We start from the raw sequence: 25,265 nt of genomic DNA on the forward strand, positions 1-25,265 counted from the left end.
GTTAGACAGAAGGGACAGGTGAATTACCAGGCAAAGGGAGGGAGCTGGAGGGATGGGGAAAGCAAAGCAACCTGGCCCTGACTTTCCCCCCAAGGCCCTGGAGATGAATTGGGGATTTTCCATTTCATTAGCTTTACAAGGGGTAATTCCCAGCACCATTCTCATGAACAGGCCCACCCTGATCTCTCTCACCCCTTCACGTCCAACAGTGGTGCTCCACTACAGTTGCACCACTGGACAGGAAAGCCAGGCTGTATTAGTATCTAACAAAGGTAACAGGCAGCTGATACTGAACTGCCCACAGAGAAAAAAAAAAACCTGATACAGAGAAACAAGCAGTAATTTTTGCTTTGGAAGGGAGAAGCAAAATGGATGCCAAAACTCACAAAATATGTGAATTTGAAAGCCCCGGGTTCTCCCTTGCAAAGGAGCATTATGTGAACTGCCCTTGCTCCTGAAGAGAACCAGCCACCTGTTCATCCCTGCTTCCCACTCTAGAGCGTGATGTTGTTCCTGGGCAAAAAGGCTCTGATGCTTTGGGAGAGGTAGGGATCGGAGGACAGTCTCATAGGCACAGAAATCAACTCGGTACAGTGAGTTCACTGGAAACATGCACACACGCAGGCAGGAGTTTATTAGTCCACATTTACCATGCCAAAAACCAAAAATCCCCCAAAATAGGGGCAGGTTCACAGTTTTGCCTGCTCGCAAACTAACAGTGCTGAGGATACTAAACATGCTGTGTGCACTCTGACCGGAGTGCGGGGCAGGAGCTGAACATGCATTCACAGCTGAGGTTCAAACCTCTCACGTATGAAAGAGCTGTGTACCTTTAGCCACAAGGCAGTCAGGAGCCCTCAGCTGCCTCCGAGACACATCCAAGGTCAGAGCAGCTGCAGCAGTTTTAATGTGTGCAAGAGGGAGGCTGGCTCAGCAGATGCTAAGTACTGGCAGCACAGCCAGTCCTCCAGTTCAACGCTCCGCTCCGTGTCCACGGCCCTCTCTGCAAACTTCATCATGAGCAGGGCACGCTTCATGTCCACCCAGTTCTGCAGCACCTGGCGCAGGGTTTCCTCATGGCTCAGGGGCTGCTCCGTGAGGTCTTTTCGGGGCCCCCAAAGCAGACACTGCAGCATCCGCTTGGCCTCGGTGATCCGCACACGCTTGATGGGATCTGCTTCCAGTAGTAGGTGGGCCAGCTGCTGGAGTCCCCGGGAGTAGATGGACAGGTTGGGTAGAGCAGGGAGGTCCTCAGGGCTGTACTCCTGCTCCCTGAGGTGTACCTTCTCCTCAAAGGGGTTGGGCTGGTGCAGCAGTTCATAGATGAGAATACCAGTCTGAAACTCATCAAACTTCTTGTACTGAGAAGCCGACACAATCTCCGGGGCCAGCCGGGCCTGACTCTTCTTCAGCTTGGAGTCTCCAGTTCCAGTCTTCTGTTTAGCTTTCAAAAAATTGCTGATGATGAGGCGGGGTAAGTGTTTGTCATCTTTGGCTTTCACACAGCTCATGGGGGGCTTGCAGGGCACAAGCAGGAGGTTCTCCAGGCACAGGTCACGATGGATGATGCCATGCTCTTTGAGATGCTCCAAGCCGTTGCAGAGCTGTAGGAGCAGGAAGCAAACGCGACGTTCGTACACCTCCGGCTTGGCTTGGTGGAGCATTACCGAGTCCCTCACGAAGTCGGCGGTGGTCTGGCTCGGCACCTCGCGGGTGATGACCACCACACAGTCGTGCTCACTGGCAGTGCGGGAGGGATGGAAGCTATCTCCAGGCATGCTTTTCCCCACATCTGAGGCCAGCAGCATGCTGGAGGGGACGGAGGCCACGAAATGCCCACAGTCCTGCTGGATGTTGAAGTGAACTGGCACTGCAGGGCTGCAGTATGAAGCAGCTACCTTGGACTCCTGGGATTTACAAATCTGTGAAGAGACACCAAAAGAAAAGTCTCATCAGCCAGTGAGAGAGCCAGGGCAGAGACCAGAAGCTGAGAGGTGGGATGCTAAGCTGTGATTTGCAGATGCTCTGGAAGACAACAAGACAGCAGAAGCAAGATGTGCATTGGTCCCTTAAGCACTTTAAATTATCTCCTGACTTGAGGATTGTTTTTGTCCTGCAACAGCCCAACCTCAGCCACCAGATGTCTGGGCTGCCTTTCTGGGCGCGCTTCCTTTGCCAGGCAATGCCCAGTAACTGGAGGAAAGGAGGACAGTAGTCCTACCATGAATAACTTCTGAAGATTTTGTTTCACTGCCAACAGAAGCAGCATAGCTTTTCCATCACAGATATCATTGAGATAAACTCCTGCAACCCAGGAGACATTCCTGGAGGGAGAAAAGCAAAGCTTGTGGCAGAAGACATGCTGTGTCCATCTCTGTAGATGGTTAACAGTCCTGGATGAGGCCCCATTCAACGTGAGGTGACTGTGAGCAATAGTGCTGTTTGTGGCGAGGGGTGGACAGAGGCCTCCAGCACTTTCATCCCACCTGAGCCTTTTCTGGTCCCAAGCCCTGGAGCCACTTTCACATCCTCCTCAACCATTCCACTTCTGTGTGTCAGTAACTGCTCCCAAGCCCCCGATCAATGGCTAAGGGAAACCAGCAATAAGCTGTTCTCCTCAGCACAGGCAAAAAAACCACCAAAGAGAAAATGGAAGCTTACAACAGGCCTAGAAAGAAATGAAAGTGCAGCAAACTCTAGGGGGAAAAATGCATTTTATAATCTGGATTCTCTTTAACCTACATGAGTTCTATCTTCATTTTCTTCCCTATTTTAGCTTTATACTGCATTAGAGACTCAAAGCCAGGTTTATTACAGGAGTATCCATTAGCTTATGGGGCCTTCTGGCATTTCTATTATACTCTTTTCCCCCTTTATTTAGTGATGTGTTTATATGTCATCCACAGGAGTAAGCAACAGGCTGAAACTCAGCATAAAAGGCTTCAAAGCCTGGAGCGTGCCAGTGCCAGTCACAGCATGCGTGCAAAACCGTACAAGAAATCAATTTTGCCTCCAAGTTAAAATATACACAAGAATAGAGAGGAGCTGAAGAAGAGGGCCGCTTTTGTATTCCTCTAGCAAGGGTTTGAATCTAGGCATTTACAGATAATTCACTCAGATGAGACAGAACTGTGGAGATGGGGCATTTCAAATCCCTATTGTCCTCTCTTTTCTAAACAAAAATACCCTGCCCTGGCTTATTTGTGGAAAGACAAGCTTTTGAGAGCTAGGCAGAATGCAGATGAATGCAATGGGACCCAGGATGACACAGGAGGTCACCAAATGCAGAGCAGACCTTCCAGCCCTCTGGCTAACAAACCTGATTGCTCCTCCTCCCAGAGGACAGTCAGGTAAGGGATAGGAAAAGGAGGGGAATTCCTGGCAAGAGAGAAGTCTCTGGAAGAACAACTACAGCCAAACGAATACAGAGAAAACTTCCCCATCTAGCCATTCTTCTTGACTTTGGCTGCACCAGAGGCATCCTCCATGCTAAAAGCTCCAAGTAGGAGCATGGGCTGGCTTAGTCACACACCTCTAGTGGAGAAAGAAGCCAAGGCATGGAGCATATATTGGCTTAATTCCTCTAAAGCCATTTCCAAACTGTTTTATACATAGTCATGTCTGTCTGCGCACAGCTCAGACTCTGGCTCCTGCTTCTCAATAGGCTCCTTGGCTCAAGTCTGATCCTCTGCCCATTTTGAGCTCTCCAAGTCTAATTTTAACTATAGGTCTGTGATCTCTTTCATGTCAAAAAATCTATACCAGAAGCCAGGAGAGGCAGCTAGGGATCAGCCAATTGAATTGTTTCACAATTATTCGTCCCCTGCTTTGGCTGCCAAAGGGATGGCAGCACACAGGAATCGTATCCACGCACATGGATAAACATATACACAACATCCCTGAGCTGGCACAGAGTATGGCCTTTTTGCAGTGGCTGTGACTTTGTTAAGATACTCTGCAGTGTACCTAGGGCACAGAGTAAGCCCACTTCACACACAGGGACACAAATGCAGTCCTGTCAAGAGGCGGAAATGTGCTGTTTCTGCCTTGGCAAGAATTCATGCACTACAGCCATAGAGCTGAGCTACCAAACCCCACCTAGCACGGCAGGCAAAAGCAAAGGTGTGGGTGTGCCATAGGGAACTGCAGACTGAAAAGAAGCACAACAGTTCTTAGGCGTCAGGAAGAAAGTTGTGATGGATTTAGGTATAACACACAAGAAGAGCTGCGGCACTGAGTGCTGGACTAAGGGTATTGGTACAAGATCTCATCCAATTTGATTCTGGTTATTTCCAGCCCCCCTGTTGGGTTGACTTTACTTCCTTTAGGATATGAACTGGCTTTTAAGCTACCACTTAACTAGAACATCCCTTAGGGATGTTTTAAAACATTCTAGAACAACCCTTAGAGTTCATAATGGTGGAAACTATTCAGCAGAGATTTTTTTTTTTTTTCCCCTTCTTAATGCATCTCTGACAGTGCTTTTTTGGGAATTACTTTAGGCTTTGAAAACAACCTAAGGAATAAGCAGCAGTGAGATGTCCCCAGTGTCAAGTCAGAACGGAAATTAAAATCTCTGTATTCAAGTAGCAACATCGACCAAGAACCCCAAATCCACAGGATGTCCATGGAACTGGTTGGATAAGCTTACTTATCCAGGTTTCAAAGAGCTGAACTATTGCACCTTAAGTTTCCATTTCAAAACATGTATTCCATGGAGTTACATGAAAGTATTTCAGACCTGACCTTACACAGCATGTCTGGGTCAGCCTCGCATTGTTTAATTGGGATCTGCAATATCTTATTGTCTGTAGTTTCAAGATCATATAAGCACTCAGTATCTGGGTCAGAGCTTCTACTTAAAAGCAGGCAGAGGCAAAAATGCTGTCTTTTGAGCAGCCTTTCATCAGCTTGTGTCATCAGAGGCGAATGCCTCTGAGTTTACAACAGAGTATTTGCACAAAGATGTTTTCAGAGGGAGAAAATGGTTGCGTTTCAGACCCCTTTAGCAATAAGCTAAATCTGACTGGCATTTGTTACAATGAAAACTCCTTCTCCAAATTAACCTTCGCAAGCAGTAAGGGGAAAGTGGCAATTTTGGAAGGGATTTTGCTTGCCTAACTTCACCAGTGAGAAATACAAGCAGAAAAAACAAGACATTGTATGAGATACTATGTGCTGCTAGTGCACACAACTCCACCTAGAAGATGGAGATAAGCCTGGATGCTCCTGGCTGTGGGCTTACCTTCACAGCATAGGTAGTAGAAGGGTCCTTGGAGCAAGTGGCACAGTAATAAATCGCATCCCCCGAGTCGCAGCAGGGCTTGTTGCACGTCAGCTTGAAGAGCGACCAGTTGTTCTCGCTGAAGTGCAGCTCGTTCTTCTGCTCCCGCATGAAGCAGTCCTCGCACTTGGCGACCAGGCGCCGCAGGGACTCGGCATACAGGGCCCCCAGCTTGCTGTACACCCCCTCCTTGCTGTCCATGTTGCTCAAGAGGTTGTGGAGGCTGGAGGCCGAGGACACCTGGCTGGACACACTGAGCTGCGAGGAGGAGAGGGACTGGAGGTTTCTGCTGGGCCCACAAGCCCCTGTGCTCTTACCAGTGCTTGAGCCCCAGTAGCTGTTTCCTTTGGAGCTTTTCTCCAAGGACTCAGAGGAGGAGAAGGCACCAGGGCGGCCCCCCAGGCTGGCTGGGTGGATGAAGGGAGGCTCCTCTCGGAGGCACATATTGCTCTCAGAATGGCTGACATTCAGCCTGGGGCTGGCAGCACCAGCTGCTTTGCCTAAAGATGCTTGTCCCCCAAAAAAGCCATCTGGAGAAGACACAGTTCTGATCACTGTCTTCTTCTGGGGCAGAGGTGGTGGGCAGCTGGGGGCAGAGGAGGGACCATCCTCAGTGGAGACAGGAAGAAAAGGGACAGAGGGAAATACTTGGCTCTCAGCTGGAGGGGGCGAGTGGTTCGGCTCAGATGAGTGTCCTAGGAGATAGCAACACACAAGAAGATGCCATGAGTGGCCCTTGCGGACTGAGAGCACAGGTCCTTCTCCATATCCCTGCCATCCCCCGGGCCCTGGCTGGGAAGAAAAGCAGCAAGCCAAGTTACATCTGAACACAGTTCATAGTCTTCAGCTATTCACAACTGCAATTTACTGGAGAGGTTAGGGGTTTAATCCAATTTAATAGAGCAGGTTTGCAAAGCAGACTGCAACCAGCCATCCAGAGAAATGCACTTCCCCACCCTTGAAAGCATTCCCCTATGAACTGCATATACAGTAGTAAAAAGGTAGTAGAGGGTAAATATTTAAGCTGTGATGTCATCCACAGGGAGGTAAGAATGAAGCACTTGATACAAGGACAATCTTTTAAACACAGCCTCCCTCACCTGGGAGCTGCCACCCAGTGCTTCAGCAGCAGGGCATGATAAGGACAGAGTGACTCATGGCACACAGCTCCAGCCCTCTGGCTGTACTGGAGCACTCCAATATATCAAACCTTTCTCTCTGCTTCACACTGGGGAAGGGTTGCTGGGCAAGCCTGGGATTTTGGCAATTTCCATCTAGCTGAAAAAAAATCTGGCCTTTCCCCCACGGCCTGTTTCCCAGCTTATTCTTTGCTCAGAGAGCCCCACTACATAGCACTAAACCCCAAGCAGCTCCACATGCCAACTACACATGGATTGGGTTGGGATGGCTGGCTGATTTTGGGCAGCCACAGCAGCTACTTTCCTACCCAAGCCACAATGGAGATGGGTAATACACTTACATGCCATGAAAGAAGTGAGACATTAAAAAAAGGACAAAAAGGTGATCTGACATTGAAATAAAGAGCAATAATTTCAGGTCATAGAGACAGAACAAGTGAGGAGTGGAGGGGAAATTAAAAGAAGAGAGAAATAATTCAAGGGAATTATCTATGCCACTTGAATGACAAACGAGACCCTGCTAACAACTCACATGCAAGTGTAAACCTTGAAAGGTGAAAAGTGGGGTTTTGCTCCAAGCAAATAGGAAATAGTTCAGCATAGAGGAGGATCTATTGCTTTCTTTTAATCTGTTTTCCAAAGCTGCAGAGTGGTAGCAAACGATCCTTCCATCTCACAAAGCTGCTGCTGGGGGTTCAGCTGCCAGCAGGCACTTCCTCACAGTGCTTTCTGCCTGCTCCAGAGGAATGCCCTGGGGCCCTTTCAGTGCCAGCCCGCAGAAGGCATTTGTCTCCTCACAGCCCAAGTGACTCACCAGCAATCACGTACAACCTCCAAGTGCAGGGGCTCAGGTCCCTGAGCTCCCAGCCTGTCCTGGCATGTCACTTGCAGGTTTGCACCAGCTGTGCTAGAGCAGCAATCCCTGTTAGCTGCTCCACCACCTGAGACCACATGAGGTGAGGGCAGATCGCCTGGTTCTCAGCTACCAGAGTGGATGCTGGTACTATCTGGCCCTACCCCTCCTCACCAGATTGTGGTAGCACTGGTCAATTTTCATTTGTCTCCTCCAGTACCAAGGCTCTCTGTATATGCACCTCCTGTAGCCTATCCCATCACACCAACGTCACCAAGAGATATCTCAGGAATGAGCAGCACTGATTTCAGCTTCTGCAGGTTTGTCTCCCATGCAAAGCTGTTTCAACAGCCCATTTCTGACAATATGCTCAGAAACAGCTCTGTAGGAAACGTGAATCAGCACATGTCTCTTTTGCCCGAGTGCTTGGGTGCCAAGCTATCTGACTCCTGTTGGACCCTTGCCCCAGGTGTGTGCCTGCATTGTACACCCTGCTGCCCGGCAAGTGACTGCTCTCCAGTTTCAGCTAAGAAATATCTGCCTAACAATTGAGATTCATGCTCCAAGCTTTAGTGAAAACCCACACATCTGCATCATACTCTAATGGCTCCACAGGAAAGATTCTCTCCATTAAAACCCTGTCAAAAGTCACAGGCAGGGATCATTCAGCATGGCACCTCCTGCCACTTCCATCCATGGGCTTTGACAGAGGATAGAGCCAAGAGAAATTTTTCAGTGTGTAGTCCATGAGTACCTCACCAGAGGCATCTCTGCCAGGACATGCAGCTGAATCCCTGTTTCAAGAGACAAGATTTACTTGAGAGAGTCTTAGGAAACAAACGTCAGCACTGGAATCTTTGGCAACAAGTCCACATGCCTAGCTCATAAATGCCAAACTGCTCTTAAGTTTTTTTTTTATAGGCTGCTGGGCTCTGCCCCAAGCAGAGGGTAATGAATTAACCTCTTTCAGAACTCTCCTAACCATGCTCTACACCTTCAGCATGGAGTCTTTCTGCGTGTCAAGGGCTCCCCCCACTTCATATTTTAACATCTGACAGCATAGCCAATTAATTTGAGCTCACCTCACTCAGTGACTGATTGCACAGCTTCTTGCTTGCATCAGCAAGACAAACTGCATTCAAGTGTTCATTTAAAAACTCATCTTTCCTATGATGAGTTTAAACAGTTGCTTCTGTTAGTGAAGGCAGAGAAATCCTCTTGTTCCTATCATTTTTGACAGCAAAATGCTTCTGTGCCTAGCAAGTAAAGATCCAACATATGTGAGTTTTTCTTACCCCTGTACAATTTCCTGGCAAGGTCTTACTCTCAGACTCCAAGTTAGTGGTGGAAAAACAGAGTTTTCAGAGCTCTGGCTCTTAATTTTATTGCTGCACATTGTTGCTTTTGGAAAGACAGAACTTCCACTACATGAAGGTTGCTCTTGCTAAGGAAATACTTTCTGAGCTGGTGAACACGTTAGTGCATGCCTAAGTTACGCACTGATGAAAAAAAAGTGACTTCATAGTAAGTATTTTTTAATCTCAGTTAAACGAGTGCAGGCAGATTTTTTCCCCTTAAGAAATAGCTGGGAACACAATGAGAGGGAGAGACCATGTCTAGCACAAGACTCCTTCTGGTACTCCTCAAATCTATGTAGGACTTTCTATTGCAGGGCTTCTTGTGACATTGAGAAATGCACGAAGCACAAGCAGGATTGTTTTTATATGGAGATTTTATCTAGACCAGAGGAGATCTACAGGGCGAGTAATATTGGCATGTGCCGAATGAAAAAGGGAAAAGTCTGTGATGTTGTTCTGACTCTGCCACATTCATCAAAAGTGCATCAAGAGGCAGAAGGGTAGGAGAAGTGGAAAGATGAAGGGTCTCTGGGGGACTGGACCCTTGTGACCCCTGCTCCGAGGATGCTGTCCCAGCAGTGGGCCTCAGGTACAATGCTCCCTCTCCCATAGGCGGTGGTCACTTACTGCCATCGCTGCCGGTCTGTGTGTCCGAGTCGAGGCTGTCGCTGGAGCCAGCCGTGAAGCTGACGTGGGCACTCCTGAACGGTGGGCTGAGGCTCTCTGCAGAGCTGTTGCTGACTCTCTCCAACTCAGTGTTACTTGGGTTCATTTTCAGAGTGTGCCTAGAGAGAGTGAAAGAGAAGTCAGGAGACAGATAGCAGAAGGATACCCTGCATGTACTTTTGCGTGGAAACTCAAGCTGAGAGCAGCCTTAGTTTGGTCTCTGCCTATCCATACACTGCACAGTCTCTTATCACACCAAACTACCTCATTCCTGTGCACTTTTTTCTTTCTCCAGTACCTGGGGAATTGCATCCCACAGACTCTGAGCAGGTTATAGGCTTGCAGTCCCCATGCCAAACTAGCTGTGCTTGAGCAGAGATGGAAAGCCGGTGAGCCAAGAGCATTCAGCCCCAGTCTGCACCTCCTTTACCTAGAACACGTGAGGTCCTGGACCACATCCCATTTTGGCCACTGCCACTCAGAAGTGGGGACCCACCAGTGTATGCCTTCAACAAAGTTCTCAAAGGAAGGAAGTAGCATCACTCCTCCCATTTTACAGAAGGCAGGTTGAGGCTGGGTGTGTGAACCCCATTCCTGCATGACAGAGGCATAGGTAGCAGAAGAGTCCATCATCTCCAACCGTGCATCACAGTTAACAACCAACACCTTACAAAAGAAGAAGCATCTCTGCAGAAAACATGAGTCTGCCAAACTCAGAACCTACCAAACAGTTTTTAATGTAAGAGCTGCAGTTTGCCGTGTAGCTTCCACCTAAAAAAATAAATAAACCAACCATAAACTGGGCTTATAACCTGCTAGGTCATGGTTTAAGTGACCAGTTTAGGCAAGCAGGATTTTTTGCCAAGATAAAGAATTTCCCCTGCATTTTCTTCATGTTTCTGCCTTGGAAAACAACAGGAACTGTTAAAAATCAGGCAGCACAGAAGAGCATAAACACTCTTAGCATTGGTACAGTTCCCACTCTGTCAGCCAGAACACAAAGGTTATCAGTCCACATTTTTTAAGTAAAACTGCCAATCCGCTGATAAAATTCAACACATTGATTAAGAATGTAAAAAGGTTAGGAGCAGACTTGTACAGAAGTAAAAGGACTTCCACCAGCTATCTTGCTGGAAGGTATCCGGTGTTTCCTAATCAGACGGCTGAATGGCTGCTGAGAAAGACAAACAAAAGACATGCACGACCGTTTTCTTGTGGCACCCTGGTTACATGCATGGGACCCCTCCTCATCCAAAACTCCCAAGCACAGCAGACACAGATTTTTATTTGAAGATTGAGAAATGTTTAATTCCCCATCTAGACAAAGCACTTACTCTTGTGTCCACACCACCACATGGAGAGCAGAGTGTATGAGAAGCCCGGAAGAAACTTCTGCCAGACTTCCTCATTTGCCTGAGCAGCCTTGGTCTAAAAATACTCAAGGGCTGATGAAAATAAGGCTCTAAAAACCAGTTCAGGTATACTTCAGCAGAGACACTGGTCTTCCACCAGTGATGAATTTATCACAGCCAGCCTCTTGGAGATGATTTACAAAACTTCACAATGCAGCACACAAGTCACAGTTTAAAAAATGAGAGAGGGAGAAAGACAGAAGAGAGAGAGAGACAGAGAGTTTGAGGGGTTTAGGTCTGTTATGACTAATGCTGTTGAAACCAACCAACTGCACTTAATTTTTTTTTTTTTTTTACTATAAAGATACAACTTTATCCTATAACTTTCTCAGATGTTTAACATTTAGTAATTTGGGTGAAATAAATGCAAGGGTGCACACCCATGCCAGTACACTGTCTGACCCGACAAGAATCAAAGAAGCATTTGGACCCATCAGAAAAGAAGATTTAGCAAGATATCCAGTCTTGATTCACACAGACGAGATGTTTTCTAACACATTCCTTCCCCCCAGTCCCCCCTGAAACCTCGGTACATTTCCGTTTCTTTCCCATCACTGAACACAAACTCACGGAGCTGCCTTACCATTCCCGCACTCAGAGAGAGATGAGACTTTGCTCGGCGCGGTCCAAGGTCCACCGTGCACAGCCACACCTATTCCTCCTCCGAGCAACCTGGGTGCAGCGCGGCCAGAGCCGTGCTGGCTGCTGCCCTTGCTGCGCTCAGCGTTGGTGAAGTCAGATGCAGAGAGAGCCCCGTTTCCTCCCCACACCGCCGTGACTGATGTAAAGCGCAGTTCCTGAATAGGCGCACCGAAATAGAAATTGTTTGCCGCTTAAACGACATCCTGCTCTTGTTTCAGATGTTACAGCCAGGCCAGCTAATACCTCCTGGAATTACCTCTGCCTCACATCTCCCTCTTTTCCTATGAGCTCCTTGAAGCCCAGGGTGCAGCCTGCACAGATCAAAATACCGCCCACTCTACTGAAGAATTACTACTGAAAACTTGCTAGGGTCAAACTCTCCCATTTCAGTAAAATTCCACCCCAAGTGCTGAACAGCTCATCGCTGCAACAGCCTGTGGGACCCTGATTTACAGCTAACCCAAACATCCCCTGCTTTGCTAGTATTCCTTCCACTTCACCTTAGTGCAAGGGCACACGTGGCTATTTTCTGCCTTGCCCTTTTCACCAAAGGATATTGGAAATCACCAAAGGGTGTTGGAAATAAAGAGCACAACCCATCTTAAACCTGAAGGAAACAACTGGGTTTGTGCCCTGCACCACTGACTTGTAAACATCTGTGGGCTACACTCCTCTTCAGAAAGATGTAACAGTAGTTAATTTGCATCAATTTACAAATGACTGCTCAGCACCTAAAACATAACCAGCAACTTCAAGAGCAGCACCAGAGCCGTCATTGTGTGCCTATGCATAAAGAATAGGTCACCAGAGTCAGCTCTCCCAATCTAATAACCTAAACCCACAGGCTTTCACAGATTTTCAGCTTTCCAGCTATTCTGGTAGCTTTAAAAACACTTCAATTACTCAACATCCACCATGCAACAGCCTGGCATATTCAGGCAACCCTTCCACTTCCCTATTTCCAAGCTTTCCCATAAAAAACAATTTCATCCAGCTGACTTTCCACATGATTCTCATAGTCCTGCCTAAAACAATTCAAAATTGAAAAGAGTGGTCTTGTAAAAAAGCACACCAAAACAAAACAACGCCCCCCCAAACCCATTGTTTGGAGTCCTCTTAACATTGAAAAGAGACCCAGCTCACTTCTCTTGTCTCAGGTTGCATCTCTGGTCAGGGTCTGCTCCATCTTTCCTGTGTCTCAGTTTGACCAGTAGCCATGTGTATACTTTCACATTTCTCCACAGATCAGGGTCCCACCTAATGCTGCTGTGGGACCCCAGCATGACCAACAGCATGCTTTGCACTTCTCAGAGAGACAGTGGAGATGGGCCCCAAAGCTTGGCTCCCCTAACCACAGAAAACCCACATGCCTTGGGATATTGCCCCGGGAATCCCTGGACTTTGGACATACCTTCCTCTTGAATTTCCTGTCTGAGATTTGACACGGAGATCCGGTTACTTTCCACAAGTGCAATGGGCAGATTTTGAGAGCAGGAGGCCCCTCAGACAGAAAAGCTGCGAGGCTCCTGCTCGCTCCTTTCCCGCAGCCATCCTACGGGCAGCCTGTAGGCAGTGCTGGAGGATGTGCAAGGCACCTCTGCCCCGCACACAGCCGTGGTCACTCTGCAGTGCCATCACGGGGGTCACCCAGCCTTGCTGTGCCAGCAGGAGGAGAACACTCCTCCTCAGCACAGATGACAGGACTGAACAGATAACAGAGATGCTGAGCTTTATAAATCATGTGACAGAGGAACCGAGGACAGAGAACACACACAGATCACCACACAGCAAACTGCACTCCAGGAGGTGTTTGGTGATAATGTCAACAAGACACCCCCTCCCAGTATAAAATAATGGAACTAATGCACAGAAGAGAGAAAAGCCAGACTGTATTACAGCATCAAACATAACATATGGCTAGGCATAATTATTACACAAGAGGAAGCACCATTGTACCATATGCTTGTCTATCATGAAACATGAATAATTCTATGTTCCTCCTCTTGCCACTTGCTGTTTCTTCCAGCATCTTCCCCTGGTTGCAGAGGGAAATTAAAACCCAGCATATAGGAGCTTACAACATTTGAAGCGTAGATTTGAACTTATCTTTTTGCTATCAGCTGGCAAATGTGGAGAAACCAAAACTGAGGTAAGGAAAAGAAAGGATTTTGAAGAACTCCTAGCTTTGTTTAGAGGGGTATGCCACTCCTCCCTGTACTAGAGAGGTTTTATGTAGCACGGCTTAAGTTGAAACAAGGGTTTGGAGTCTGGAGATGCACAGGAAAATTCAGATAGGGTACAGAATAAAGAAGGTAGGTGGGTCAAAAATTAAATCACTACATACTCTAATGTGGTAAAGAAGGTAAAGAATCTAATTTCAATTTCCAACTCTGTGCTTTTTTAAGAGGTAAAACAGTAAACACACAGAAGAGTGAATGACTTTAATTTTAAAAGAAACAAACTCTCCTAAAAGATAAGATGATAGATTACAACCTTTTAAGCCAGAGTGTTCTGTCACTGGGGCACCCCCTGACACTGACCTCCAAGGATAAATGGGTGCCTCAGGAATGGTAAGAAAAGAGGAATATTCTGCCTCAGATACAGCTGCTGCTCCGTCACAGACTGATTCCTGGCAAGAACACACAGCACAGCCCCACCAGCCAGCACCATCTCCCCAGCAAGGAACAAACCTGGCTCTTTTCCTGGCGATCCTGTTCCTAACACCTGGCTCTTCTCCTGTGATCCAATTCCCAGCATTGCAGTTTTTCTGTAACACTTCTGTGCTCTGCTCCCTCCGGCAGCAAGCGGTGGCAGCAGCACCAGAACAGGCGATCTTGGCACTCCTCAGGCTCTTCCTCCCTGGCTGTGTTCAGCAACGACAGGTGTGGGGAAGTGCTGTGCTGCATCTTTGCTACCCTGTGCCAGCACACTCAGCAAATTTCAGAAGCTTTTTTCGCCACTGCCTTTTGAAGGTGGCACTAATTGTGATGAAAACAGCTCAAGATGTAAAACAGCATCACTGTTTTCTTTCTTTAAGAGGCACACAAAATAAATTAGCCATCAAGGTTTTGGAGGCTAGAAGAAACCACGAGGATCACTTAAGCCTGATCCTCTGCATAAGACAGACATAAATTTCAGCAAAGATTCATTCCCTGTGCCAAGAAACTGAAGGCCATACTAGAGCATTTTACACCAAAGAGCTTTTAAATCATCATTGCACGTATATGTCCGGGGGATCGTAGTTTCCCTGGTGAGCTCCTTCCCTAGCCAACTACCTTCCCAGCTTTTGGAAGAAGACCAGCCACCATCTTCCCTTTCCAGCCTTTTCCCCCTTGTAATTATACTTATTTGTTATTCTGTTTCAGACCAAGCAGACATCAAATATCTATAATTTTTCAAACAAGCAGAAAAATAGGATTGTATGAAAAAACAGTTGCAAGAGATCCAGAGTAGCTTTACACAGGATCAAAAACAGGCATATTCATTATTTTCCTTTTCTTGTGACAACTTTAACCGTCCTGAAATAGCTCCTTCTGCCATCCTAAGAGACAGCTTACTTCCAAACCAGAGTTCCTCAGTCTCTGGAAGGAATTTACCCTGTAAATTTTTTTTTCCCTTTTCATTGTTAAAGCCAAGATGAACAAAACAAAATCTACAGACTCACTTTTTCTTTCTCTGCTTTATAACTATTCAAACACACATGCAAGTTTTCCTTAAAATAAGCAATTAAATTTCACGAGGAAAGTCAAACAGGCAAACTTAATTTTCCAGCATGACATCAAATGCCTTCCTGCAGCTTGAGATCTAGAAAGAAAAAGGATGGTTACATGCCTTTCCTGCAGCTGAGATGAACCCTGATCTGCTAAGCCCCCAGACCCAAGCCTGTGCCACAACCAGATCTACACTGGCTTCACCTCCATCCTCCAAAGGAGCTTTTGCAGCTGAGCCACCAGTCCTGGGCTGAGGCACTCTCTCTACGTGAGGAGTACATTAGTCTAACAGAAGGATCAGTGGTTCTTCTATCAGGGACAAGCACACGTTCACAGGCTGCCCAGCACTAGGAGAGCATGGATGTGCCTCAGAGTCACCTTTGTGATTCTGCTTCTTCAGGTATTTGGCTGCAGCCCAGGACAAACAGAGGGGATGTTCCTCCAGCACCAGGCCATGGCCCAAAGCTGCAACAACTACCCCATGGTGATCTTACCAGCTGTGCATGCAGCTGTCCCTCCCACCACCCTGGTTCCTGCCTTGACACCTCCACTCCTAGCAGCCACAGTTTTGCTTGAGACAAAAACAAAGCACCCTCAAAGCAAAGAAACAAAGCAGGGCTTGCAAAACCTGAGTCTGATCAGATCACTCCTTACTGCTCCTCAGCCAGCTGGGCTCCAGTAGCCGGAGGCAGGACTAAGCTTTTGTGAGTAAGGTGCCCCAGGGCTCAGCTACAGGAATCAAGGCCCTTGGGAGACAAATACCAGTAGCACAACCTGCCCTGCAGCTACAGGGGGTAACCAACACCTACCTCAACCACCTGGCAGGGTTTACAGCTCTGCCAGAGATCCCAGTCATGGATGCCACGTGTTCCCTCACCTCAGCTTCGCTGCCTGCTTTCACATAGGCTTTCTAGCACACAGGTGCTTTCATCAGGATGACTCAAAAGCAACTATAAGAACAGGCACAGCCCAATCGCACCAGGAGCATGAAGTAGCCCCTCAAAGGGGCAGAAAATGCTCCATGCTCCTCTGGTGTCATAACACCACACAGAGGACAAAACCAAACACATCTGTGTACTCATCTACTTGTGGACCTTTTGTTTCCTCTGACTCCAGTAGGCATGTGGCTTCACAGCAGGAAGCCCAGCATTAAGGAGAACTAAAGCCACTTGTTCATCTCTTCCCTTCCCTTGAGAAACTTCAGTTGTTCAACTCTTGGCCAATTTAAAACAGTAGTTCCCTGGGTTAGCCAATCCCAAAATACATGGAAAATTCACAGTCTCAACCTGTAGGTCAGTGATGTCTACACATAAGCTTGACCATGGACCCCAAAGCCAAGTTCTCCTCCAAACACCCATCCTTTCTTCTCTTGACTTTTAAATCAAGGAGCTGCAATCAAATCTGTTGTGCGATGCACAGTTTTAGGTAGCAAAACTGCCACACACAGTACAGCAAATATGGGACACCTGCAAAAGGCAAAAGCATCCTTCCCTGGTATATTCAGACAACATAATTAATGGAGAGAAAACCAAATTTTCTTCCCCCATTTGACCTTTATTTTATTTATTTTTTCCCTTTTTTGGTTACTTTTTTTTTTTGTTTGTTTGGTGATGCACACAGCTTCAGATACTAAATGCACACTAAGTACTGAAAGCCTGAGGGTTTTTTAATTGCTTAGCAGGACTATTTCCTTCCCAGATGGACAGCTGTCCCTCCCTCACTTTTGTTTTCTAGGGCCTGCAGTTGCCCTGCCTGCAAACCTGACTTGCAGGAAAGCAGAGAGCAGAAAGTTGCCTGAAGACAGGTGGCTCCCATACATAACAAGCCCACGTCAGGCAAGCTCCAATTACCTGCTTGCAGTCAAGGAGCCCTCCCTGGGAAATTTCAGCTTTGAGAGTTCGCCTTGAAAGCGGAAGGTCATTAGAGCCAAACTGAAAATGTTGATTTTGGAGGCCCTTGTTAATAGCATCAAGAAAAGTTGCCCAGTCCCACCTATGAGAAGATTGCAACCAGTTTTTCTATGCTATTCAACATCAAGGAACTGCCAAGACAGAATGAAGCTAACCTGTGAAACATCAGCCATCCCAAGCATGAACCTTTTTCTCACTTGAATATTTGGATTTAAGGCCATATCTTGCAGCCCTGAAGGGCTTTTACAAGTGCACATGACATCCAAACCAAGACTTCCAAAGATCAGACAGCTTTTCAGAGTAAAAAGACAAGTAGTTTTTCAGCTGTGCAGTCACCCCCTTGCTCCTGAAAGCCCACCTTTAGACAGAAAAAGAGGAAAAAATAATGGAAGCACCTTATAGTCAATGAACTCCTGCAGCAACCATCCCAATTGCAAAGGGTTAATAGACCACCATGCACACACTCACGGGGCTGTACCTAGACTGCTTTTTTGGCGGTGGTGGTGGCGGTGCAAACTCCACACCATTGCTCTTGTCTTTAGGGAAATCAAAGGAGAAAGAAGAAGATTTGGTCATTCCAGTCTGGCTCTCCAGTATTGGGCCGTCATCCACAAAGTCAGCACCAGCTCTTCCACTCACAGCTCCTACTGTACATGGTTGGTTTGAGACCTCCTGCTCCTCCTCCTGCTCCTCCTCCTCCTCTATTCGGCCCTGCTTGGTCCATGTTGGGTTATAGTATTTCTGCCTCCTGTCATAGGATGAGCCTGCCAGGCCTCTACTGGACTCCTCCACAGAGACCCCATTCACATGAGTGCAGGGAGAAGGGGTCACCCCAAAGACACCTGTATCAGTACAGCTCCTCAGCAGCAGTTGAGCACCAGCTCCATCATGGCTGTTGTCATCACCAAACCTTCCCACCTGGGAGCTGACTGGGGGCACACGGCTCCCCTCACTGCCTGGCTGGCTGTTCTTGGACATCTTTGGGGGGATAGCTGGACTCTCAGTAAGTGAGGTCTTGACAGGAGCTGCCAGATGAAATCTTGTGCTGTTTTCACATCCAGATGCTTGAAAAATCTGTCCAGACTCAATAGCAGGTGATGAAGTCCCAAAATCAGGGTGGGAAGTGGGGCTGATACATGGCCACTGAACTCCTACCGCTGAGTCGGGGCTGCTGAGGAATATTGTCTTGTGATCATCCTCAGTGTGTGCTGTCATTATAGTTATCTTTGCTGCCACCTGACCAGTGGAGTCCTGGTGGTCCTTCTCACCTCCCAAAGCCCAGCCACCGTCCCGCCACAACCCATCAGCTTTCTCCTTGGCAGTGCCGTGGGCCAGCTTCTCCACTTTTGCCTGGCTGCCAACAGCCTTCAGCTGTGCCTTCCTCCTCTTGGTGCTCTCGGCATAGATGGGATCACCATGGGCTGGCTCAGTGAGTCGAGGGCGTTGGGGCTCCACCAGAGCCTGCTGAGGGGTGCTTGAACCCTCAGTGCAAGGGCCTCCAGTGACAGAGGGCTCCCCAGGGAGATGTAACTCCTCGTCTTCCCGGGACAAAGCAAGGGCAGCTGCCTTGCAGCTCCCAGTGGTCTCAGGGAGCGTGGCAGGCTCAGTGTGGAGAGCCAGGTTTTTCCTGTCTGAACACAGGGCATAGGGAAGAGGATCACTCTGGTCTTTCGTGATGCAGAAGGCCACGTTCACAGCTCTGTGCTCCTCTTCGCTGAACTTGACTGCCCGGCCACTTGGCCTTGCAATCTCGGGAGCATCCCGCTGCCTCCACCCGCTGGGAGTGTGACTCTCCTTCTCACACTGTGCAGCCTTTTCCTCTGAGCAACACGGCTCCCACTGGACAGGGCGCTCTTTGTGGCAGTTCGTGATTGAACAGTACTCGCCCCCTTCACTTTCCAAGATGGAGGAGATGTGACCACAGTCACGCCCTGAAGGGAGTGCTGCTCCTTCTCTGGCTTGGGAAGAAATGTTTCTGCTGGAGTTAGTGGTGCTTCTGTCCCCCAGGGCAGATGGATTAGGGCAGGGGACCTGATGAGGCAGGGCAAACTTGTCTTTAACTCTGTCCTCCTGCTTGCCCACCTCACCCATAAGTACCAGGCTGTGGATGGAGACATTTCTCTCCACGTGACTCTCCAGGCCACGCAGACCCACCATGGAGTAGCTGGGAGGACAGCAAGACAAGCAGTCGCTGGGCTGGTTGTGAAGGAAAGGCTTTCTCACACCACCGTTGCCAAAATTGTCAAGGCAGATGTGCTGTGCATCTCCTGATTTCAGGAGGAGCTGCTTGCCAGAAATCACGCCCCAACTGACCTGCATGGGTCAAAGAGACAAATTCCCTGTCAGAACATGCATATGTAAAATGAAAGACAAATATAATTTAAGCAAACCCACAAATTGCAAAAACAAAAGCCCAGCTCTGCAGAACAGCACTCTGGAATTCACCATCTATTTTGCTCTGCTCACCCCACCACTAATTTCCACAAACCTTTCCAGGTAAAACTACACTTGTCGCATTTCCTGGACCATTTGTAATCCTTGCATTACCAACAATGGCAATGCACTGGAATAAGACATTCTCCTTTCTCTTATGCGTTTGCTGCCAGAAACATGTCCAACCTGTCATCCTGTCTGTGAATCACTGTGCAATTAAAGATTCAGAGAGCGAAGGAATATTTGCACCTCTCTGCTTATTTTCATTTCATTTCACACTGCTCCACAGTGTGTGTCTCCAGAACACAGACACAGACTATCATGGGTTATCCTGGGACAGCAGCTTGGCCATGCTCAGAAGTAGGGACTGGGGAGCAGGCATGCCAAATCTGCACGCACAGATAAAACACCACCAGCAATGGCAGCTCACACTCATGTGCCCTTCACCCCTCAGACAAAAAGAAAGGGACAGAAGTGGGAGGCTAAGAGAGCTGGTGAGCCCTGACTCTGCTCTGGGGCATGGGGAAATAAGAGCCACAGGCAGTGGGGCAGCAGTCTGTGCGTCACTCTGCTGAGGCACTGCTGGTATCAACTGGTCAGGGCGAGGAGCTACACCCACAGGGCATTAGTGCTGTGGCAAAGATTGGTAAGAAGGAGTAGGAAGGCAGGGCACTTTCTTCCTCACCCACAAAGACCACAGATCCAGTCAGCACTGTCTGCAACCAGACAAGATGTCTTTTCAGTAAAACTTCCCAGAAAAATTACCCGCACCCTCATTTTAAAACCGGAAGTTCCTAAACAAACAATGTATTTTTAAGCTTCTCTGCACATGGCTTGTGAGCAACAGCTCATTCAGCTTCACCCAAAGATACACTGAGAAACCAATATATGGCTTAAAATCTTGAGTCAAGACCAGACAGAAAAATAAAGGGAAGGAAGCGTTTATAACAGATATTCCTAGCACTCCGAGGATAGGTAAGTAACGGGAAGTCATGCTTTGACTGGATTAATCATTACCTGTGACAGATCTGCATTCATATTCACATCCGCCCACGCGTCAGAAACATCCGAGTTTATCATTGTTGGCTTCACAGCAATTGTTGGCTTTGAGAAGAGGGAAGTAGTTATACCTTCGTCTTCCAACACGAGGCTCTCGGGCTTGGTCCTAGCTCCATCCGGGAGCACGCCACAAGCTCCTACGTCTGGGGGTGTTTGCAGCCGATGGGAACTCTTCGGGTTGAAGCAGTTTTTGCAGGAGCCGGGCTTCCAAACGTGTTCCACAAAGTCACTGCACGCAGACATCTTCAAATCCTCATGGGTCAGACTGAGAGCCCACTGCATCTTCTGCACTGCCCTCCACTGCTCATTTTGCATTTGCTCCGGAGCCACTCGAAAGGATCACCTAGTCATCTGGAAAAGCACAACACTCTGATTAGCTTGATTATGCCCCCAAATGGGAAGATTTTTAATAGGACAGGTGATAATTACATTTACTCTGCCTTCATCACAAAGGCATATTGTTTACAAGGCTTTTTTCACAGCTTAGCTAAAGCCCACACAATCACTTGAAAAGTCTCAACTTCTAAGCACAGCTCTGTAATAGAGAAGACATCAAGTGAGCAGCATTCCTATGTGATTTAATTCCCTGCTTAATCAGCATGTATAACCAGCCTCATGCAAGGTTTAGATCAAGGGTAAAGAAAAGGGGTCTTGGAAATAGCTGTTCACAGCCCCACAAACAGAGCCAGGCAGGAAAAATTTCTTCTCCAAAGTGGCATCTTCTCTCTGGAAAATAAAAAGGCCTGGAGACACAAGGACCAGAATCAGAGACTGTAACCGAGGGGACCAGCAACAACCTTCCTTCACCCAGAAGCACCACTGTGATTACTGCCGTGGTACACAAAGGCTTCTCTCCCACCCAGTGAAAGGCAATCAGCAGGGCTGGGGCTGGCACTGATTTGAGCAAGTGTCTGGCAGAATGCTCTTATCTCGTTTGCCAAGAGCCACAAATAACAGTGTCAGCTCGCTGAAACGATTCATTGTCTGCAAGGGGAGAAACGTTTTGCTCCTGGATTACTTACAGACAAGGATTCCTTCCCATCTTCCTTCCCCAGGAGGGAAATGCCCCAGGAACAAGGCATTCCTGCTGCATTCCTGTGTCCCTGTCCCCACCAACCCCCTCCTGGACAGGTCTGATTGCACTCTAGCCAGTAGCTAGATACCTGGAACTAAGAACTTTGGAGATACTTCCCAGGAGGACTCCGGCAAAGCTCAGTGGATTAGGAAAGATCAAACAGAGAATGCAGCCGCCTGCTACGGGTGTCAGGACGCACAATTTCCCCACGTGGCTCCATAGAATCCTTCCTCATCTAACCAAGTTTAGGTCATCATCCCTCGGCAAACTGATCCCCAGGCAAACTGAGGCCCCTTTCCTGAGGGTCTCCAAGTGAACAGGCCCTTTTACACTCCAATCCTAGAGGCACGCGAGCAAAATTTACTAGGCTGATCCTTAAGCACTTCCTCCATGCAGGCATACGGGAACTCCACCAGATCTATGGACACTTTTGCAATTGCATACACCCCTAAACCAGCTTGCACTGAAGTAAAGATTCTTGTCTCTGGGCTCAGAGATGCCCTGGCCAGCCCCTCTAATAGCCACCCAAACTACATGGCATAAAGAAAGAAAACTAATAAGAGCTGGGTGGGACAAAGTGAAGGGGAAGAGAACCACTGACCCACAAGCATCACCAAATTCAAGTGCCACCTATAGGAACGGTGTCTTTGATCGGCTAAACCATTAGCACCTGCAGACTCCCGTCTGGCAGGCTAATAAGTTCGGATTTGTTTCTTGGAAAAAGCAGGAAAAAGGGAGAATATCGGTGCGATTGCCGGGTGTCTCTTTTTAGTGAAGACACTGTTTCAGACAGGCTTTTTAATGGACTTCATAGAGTCTGAATTAACCAAAGGGCAGCGAATCACTCTCAGGCATATTCCATCACCTTCAATGAGGTTATTGGATTTGCAGGGAAAACAGCTTTACAAATGTTTTATCCTTTGTTTCCTTTTAGATCTAGCACGCAGTGTTCAAGCATCACCCGAAGTTGAACAAATGTCCTGATGAGAGCCAGCAAATTAAAAATCAAAGGGAGTGAAGCAGGCACCGAAGCCAGAAGAAACTCTTCGCTTCTGGTTTAATATTTGTCTCTGCCAAATGCCTGTTAAAGACCAGGGTTTCCCTGTCTCCAGCCGTCATTTCTCGCTGCCCGGGTCCCGGGGCGGGCCCGTGTCCGCACGCCGGCTGGGCACCGGGGATCCACCCACACCAACCCACGCGGCACCGCGAGGGGAAACAGGCCGGGATCGGCGGGGGATAAGGGACCGAAAGCCAGGACCTGGGTCTGTCCTCGGGCAAGCCGAAAGCCAGGACCTGGGTCTGAGGCATTCCCGAAGCCCTCGCGCGGCCCGGGACACCGGCGAGGACCAGATGTAACAGCTACCTGTTCCCTAGGATAGAGATTCCAGGCTGCGGCGCAAGGATGCCCCGGCGCAAAGAAAAGCCTCAAACCCCCAGCCCAAGTAGCTCTGGCTGCCAGACGGACCCTCTGGGGCGCCGGGCGCCCACCAGGACCGGGAAAAGTTTACCGGGCAGAGCCCGCCGGAGCTCCCGGGGCAGGCGGCGATGCCGGTCGGGACCGGAGCGCGCCCCGAGCCGGGTACAGACCCCCGCCCCGGCCCTCCACCCGCATGCTCGGTGGGCAGCGGCACAGCCCCGCCGCCCCGGCCCCCGGGCAGCCCCGCCCCGGCCCCGTGGCGGCGCCGGGGTCCCTCCCAGCCCGGCTTTGTCCCGGGAGGCGGAGGCCCGGTACCCGCCCCGGCAGCAGCTCCCCGCTCACCAGGCTCCCGCGGCGGCGGTGAGCTCCGCTCGGCTCCGCGCTGCGCCCGCCACGGCCGCCGCCGCCACCGGCGAGTGGCGAGCGGGGCCCCGCGTGGGCCGGGGGGCAGCGGCCGCCCCGCCCCGTCCCGCCCCGGTCCCGCCCCTCGGGCACGGCGTGGGCACGGCCCGGGCGGGAGCGGCGCCCCCCGCGCGTCCCCGCTCCGCACAAAGCGCTCTGCCCGCGCCCCGCCAGGCGTACGCGGCTCGCAGCCACATCCCCACAGCCCCCCGCCCCAGCAGCGCTCACGCAGACCGGCTCTGTCTCAGGGACAGCCCGGCGGGCATCAGCCCCCGGGGCATGCAGGCACCCACACACCCAGCAGCCCCGCACAGATCCCATAGGGTCCTACGCACGACCCCACCGCGCACCCCGACGCCAGCCTTGAAGACGGTAGTGATCCAGCTGGAAGGCACTGGGAGCAGAGGAGAGTTCAGAGGGTTCACTCCTCTTCACTCATCAGCTTTCCAGACAACGACATGGTGAAGTTCGTCTCGAAGGGATGCTGTGAAAGGGAGAGAAGTTTGCCACAACTGAAATCAGGATTTGATCCCACTGTGCAAAAACTGCAGATAGCATCTCAGGAAAATCTCAAACTTCTGCTGGTGTGGGAGGCTGGGCTTCATTAAAAGGGAACAGGATGGGATTTTGTTCGCTGTAGTGTCTGAGCTATGCTTTAGGGCAGGCTGGGAAAGTCTTCATTTACCCTGGTACTTGTTCTGTGGTGTGTAGTTTTGAGCATCTAAATTCTTTGAAACTATGAAATTATTTGGGAAAACCAAAACAGTTCTCCCCCTGCCCTGGTTAGGACCTTAGTTCAGTTCCTTACTTAAGTCACCTCCTGTTTAGTGCGACAAAGCATTCCTAGTCTCATACATAATAGTGGATTAAAAAGGCAAATAGGCTTGCATAATGGAGAATCCAAGCCCCAAATAACAAAACAGAAACTGGAGATATGCACAGCACTTATACCAAAAAAAAAAAAATCTTTCTCAGGAACCAAACATCCCAGTAAATTCTTCCCCTTCAGGGAATTTTGGCAGTAGCACAGTTTGCAAACATCCCGGCTGGCTGGTCTTCTGCAGTTGTGGCTGCCTGCTCATGTTCTCTCTCCTTTTTTGATCAGTTATTTCAGTTATTAAAGCAGTCCAGAGACCCCAGAACTCCTCCACTTAATTTGCTGTATTGCCATGAAGACATCTGCTTAACAGCCTCCCACTTATTTTTTCAAGCAAACCACTCACAATCAATTTGCTGCATCTTTTTGTACACGGGATCCCAGTGCCAGCACACCCAGTCGTACGAGTAAATTATCTCTCAGAAATGCCTTCACCATGACAGAAACCTCTCTCCTAGCACAGATCAGCTCATCTGTGGGATGGGAAAATGAGCTGGGAAAACAAATGGCCCAAAATTCTGACATTTTCTCTATTTTAGACAGTTTGAAGGAAAGAAACTAGCTCTAACCAGCACAGATGAGGTTGTGGCTCCATGGCTGGCTAATCCTGGAGGGTGGTAAACTTCTTCAAATACAAGTATCTGAATTTCATACCTGAAAAGGGTACCTTTAAAAAGGGCCACGATTTTTTTTCAATAAGACCGCTATAATTTTCTCAGCAAGCCATCTTAGTGAAGAGTCTAGGACAGCTTTGAGAAGAAAAACCAGATTTAAAATTCATGCTATGTTCACACTGGAACAGCACTGAACTGAGTGAAATCTCCTGAGATGTTTACCCCAAGTAGGAAAACATTTCCCATGCCAGAAGCCTTGGGATTACAAGATAATTAAAGTTTCTTTTTTTTTCTAATGAAGTCAGCCTGTGAATGCCCAGAGATTTCAGTAGAAAATTGAACATGAACAACCTTTAGTTTTTATAAAACAATTATTCCGTAAGGTCTGAGACCAAGCAGGATGGATTTTACGTG

General features: G+C 48.7%; 2 protein-coding genes across 6 annotated transcripts in view; one reads left to right on the plus strand and one right to left on the minus strand.

Moving 5' to 3' along the window:
- The window catches only part of LOC137472320 (ribonuclease CL2-like), a 170,570-nt gene that overhangs the window by 6,182 nt on the left and 139,123 nt on the right, over positions 1–25,265 (plus strand). The window lies entirely within an intron of this gene.
- PRAG1 (PEAK1 related, kinase-activating pseudokinase 1) lies at positions 599–23,428 on the minus strand. 4 transcript variants are annotated; one of them, XM_068187303.1, is made up of 6 exons: positions 23,301–23,428; positions 20,425–20,817; positions 17,453–19,287; positions 9,262–9,419; positions 5,246–5,979; positions 599–1,922 (listed from the first exon to the last, which is right to left on the minus strand). In XM_068187303.1, exons 2-6 carry the CDS (start codon positions 20,779–20,781, stop codon positions 885–887), a joined length of 4,122 nt encoding a protein of 1,373 aa, XP_068043404.1. In that variant the 5' UTR covers positions 20,782–20,817; positions 23,301–23,428; the 3' UTR covers positions 599–884. The 4 variants fall into 4 exon arrangements, with proteins under 4 accessions (XP_068043404.1, XP_068043407.1, XP_068043406.1 ...); XM_068187306.1 differs by lacking the exon at positions 23,301–23,428 and adding an exon at positions 23,050–23,074; XM_068187305.1 differs by lacking the exon at positions 23,301–23,428 and adding an exon at positions 22,905–23,014.

The sequence above is a fragment of the Anomalospiza imberbis genome, chromosome 4 (genome assembly GCF_031753505.1).
Source record: "Anomalospiza imberbis isolate Cuckoo-Finch-1a 21T00152 chromosome 4, ASM3175350v1, whole genome shotgun sequence".
NCBI classification, from domain to species: Eukaryota; Metazoa; Chordata; class Aves; order Passeriformes; family Viduidae; genus Anomalospiza; species Anomalospiza imberbis.

Coding starts and splice junctions, on each gene's coding strand:
- PRAG1 (XM_068187303.1), bottom strand. CDS start 20,781: ATGCAAAATGAGCAGTGGAGGGCAGTGCAGAAGATGCAGTGGGCTCTC. Junction 19,288..20,424: donor TGAATGCAGATCTGTCACAG/GTAATGATTAAT, acceptor TGACCCATGCAG/GTCAGTTGGGGCGTGATTTC. Junction 9,420..17,452: donor CCGCCAAAAAAGCAGTCTAG/GTACAGCCCCGT, acceptor CACTCTCTCTAG/GCACACTCTGAAAATGAACC.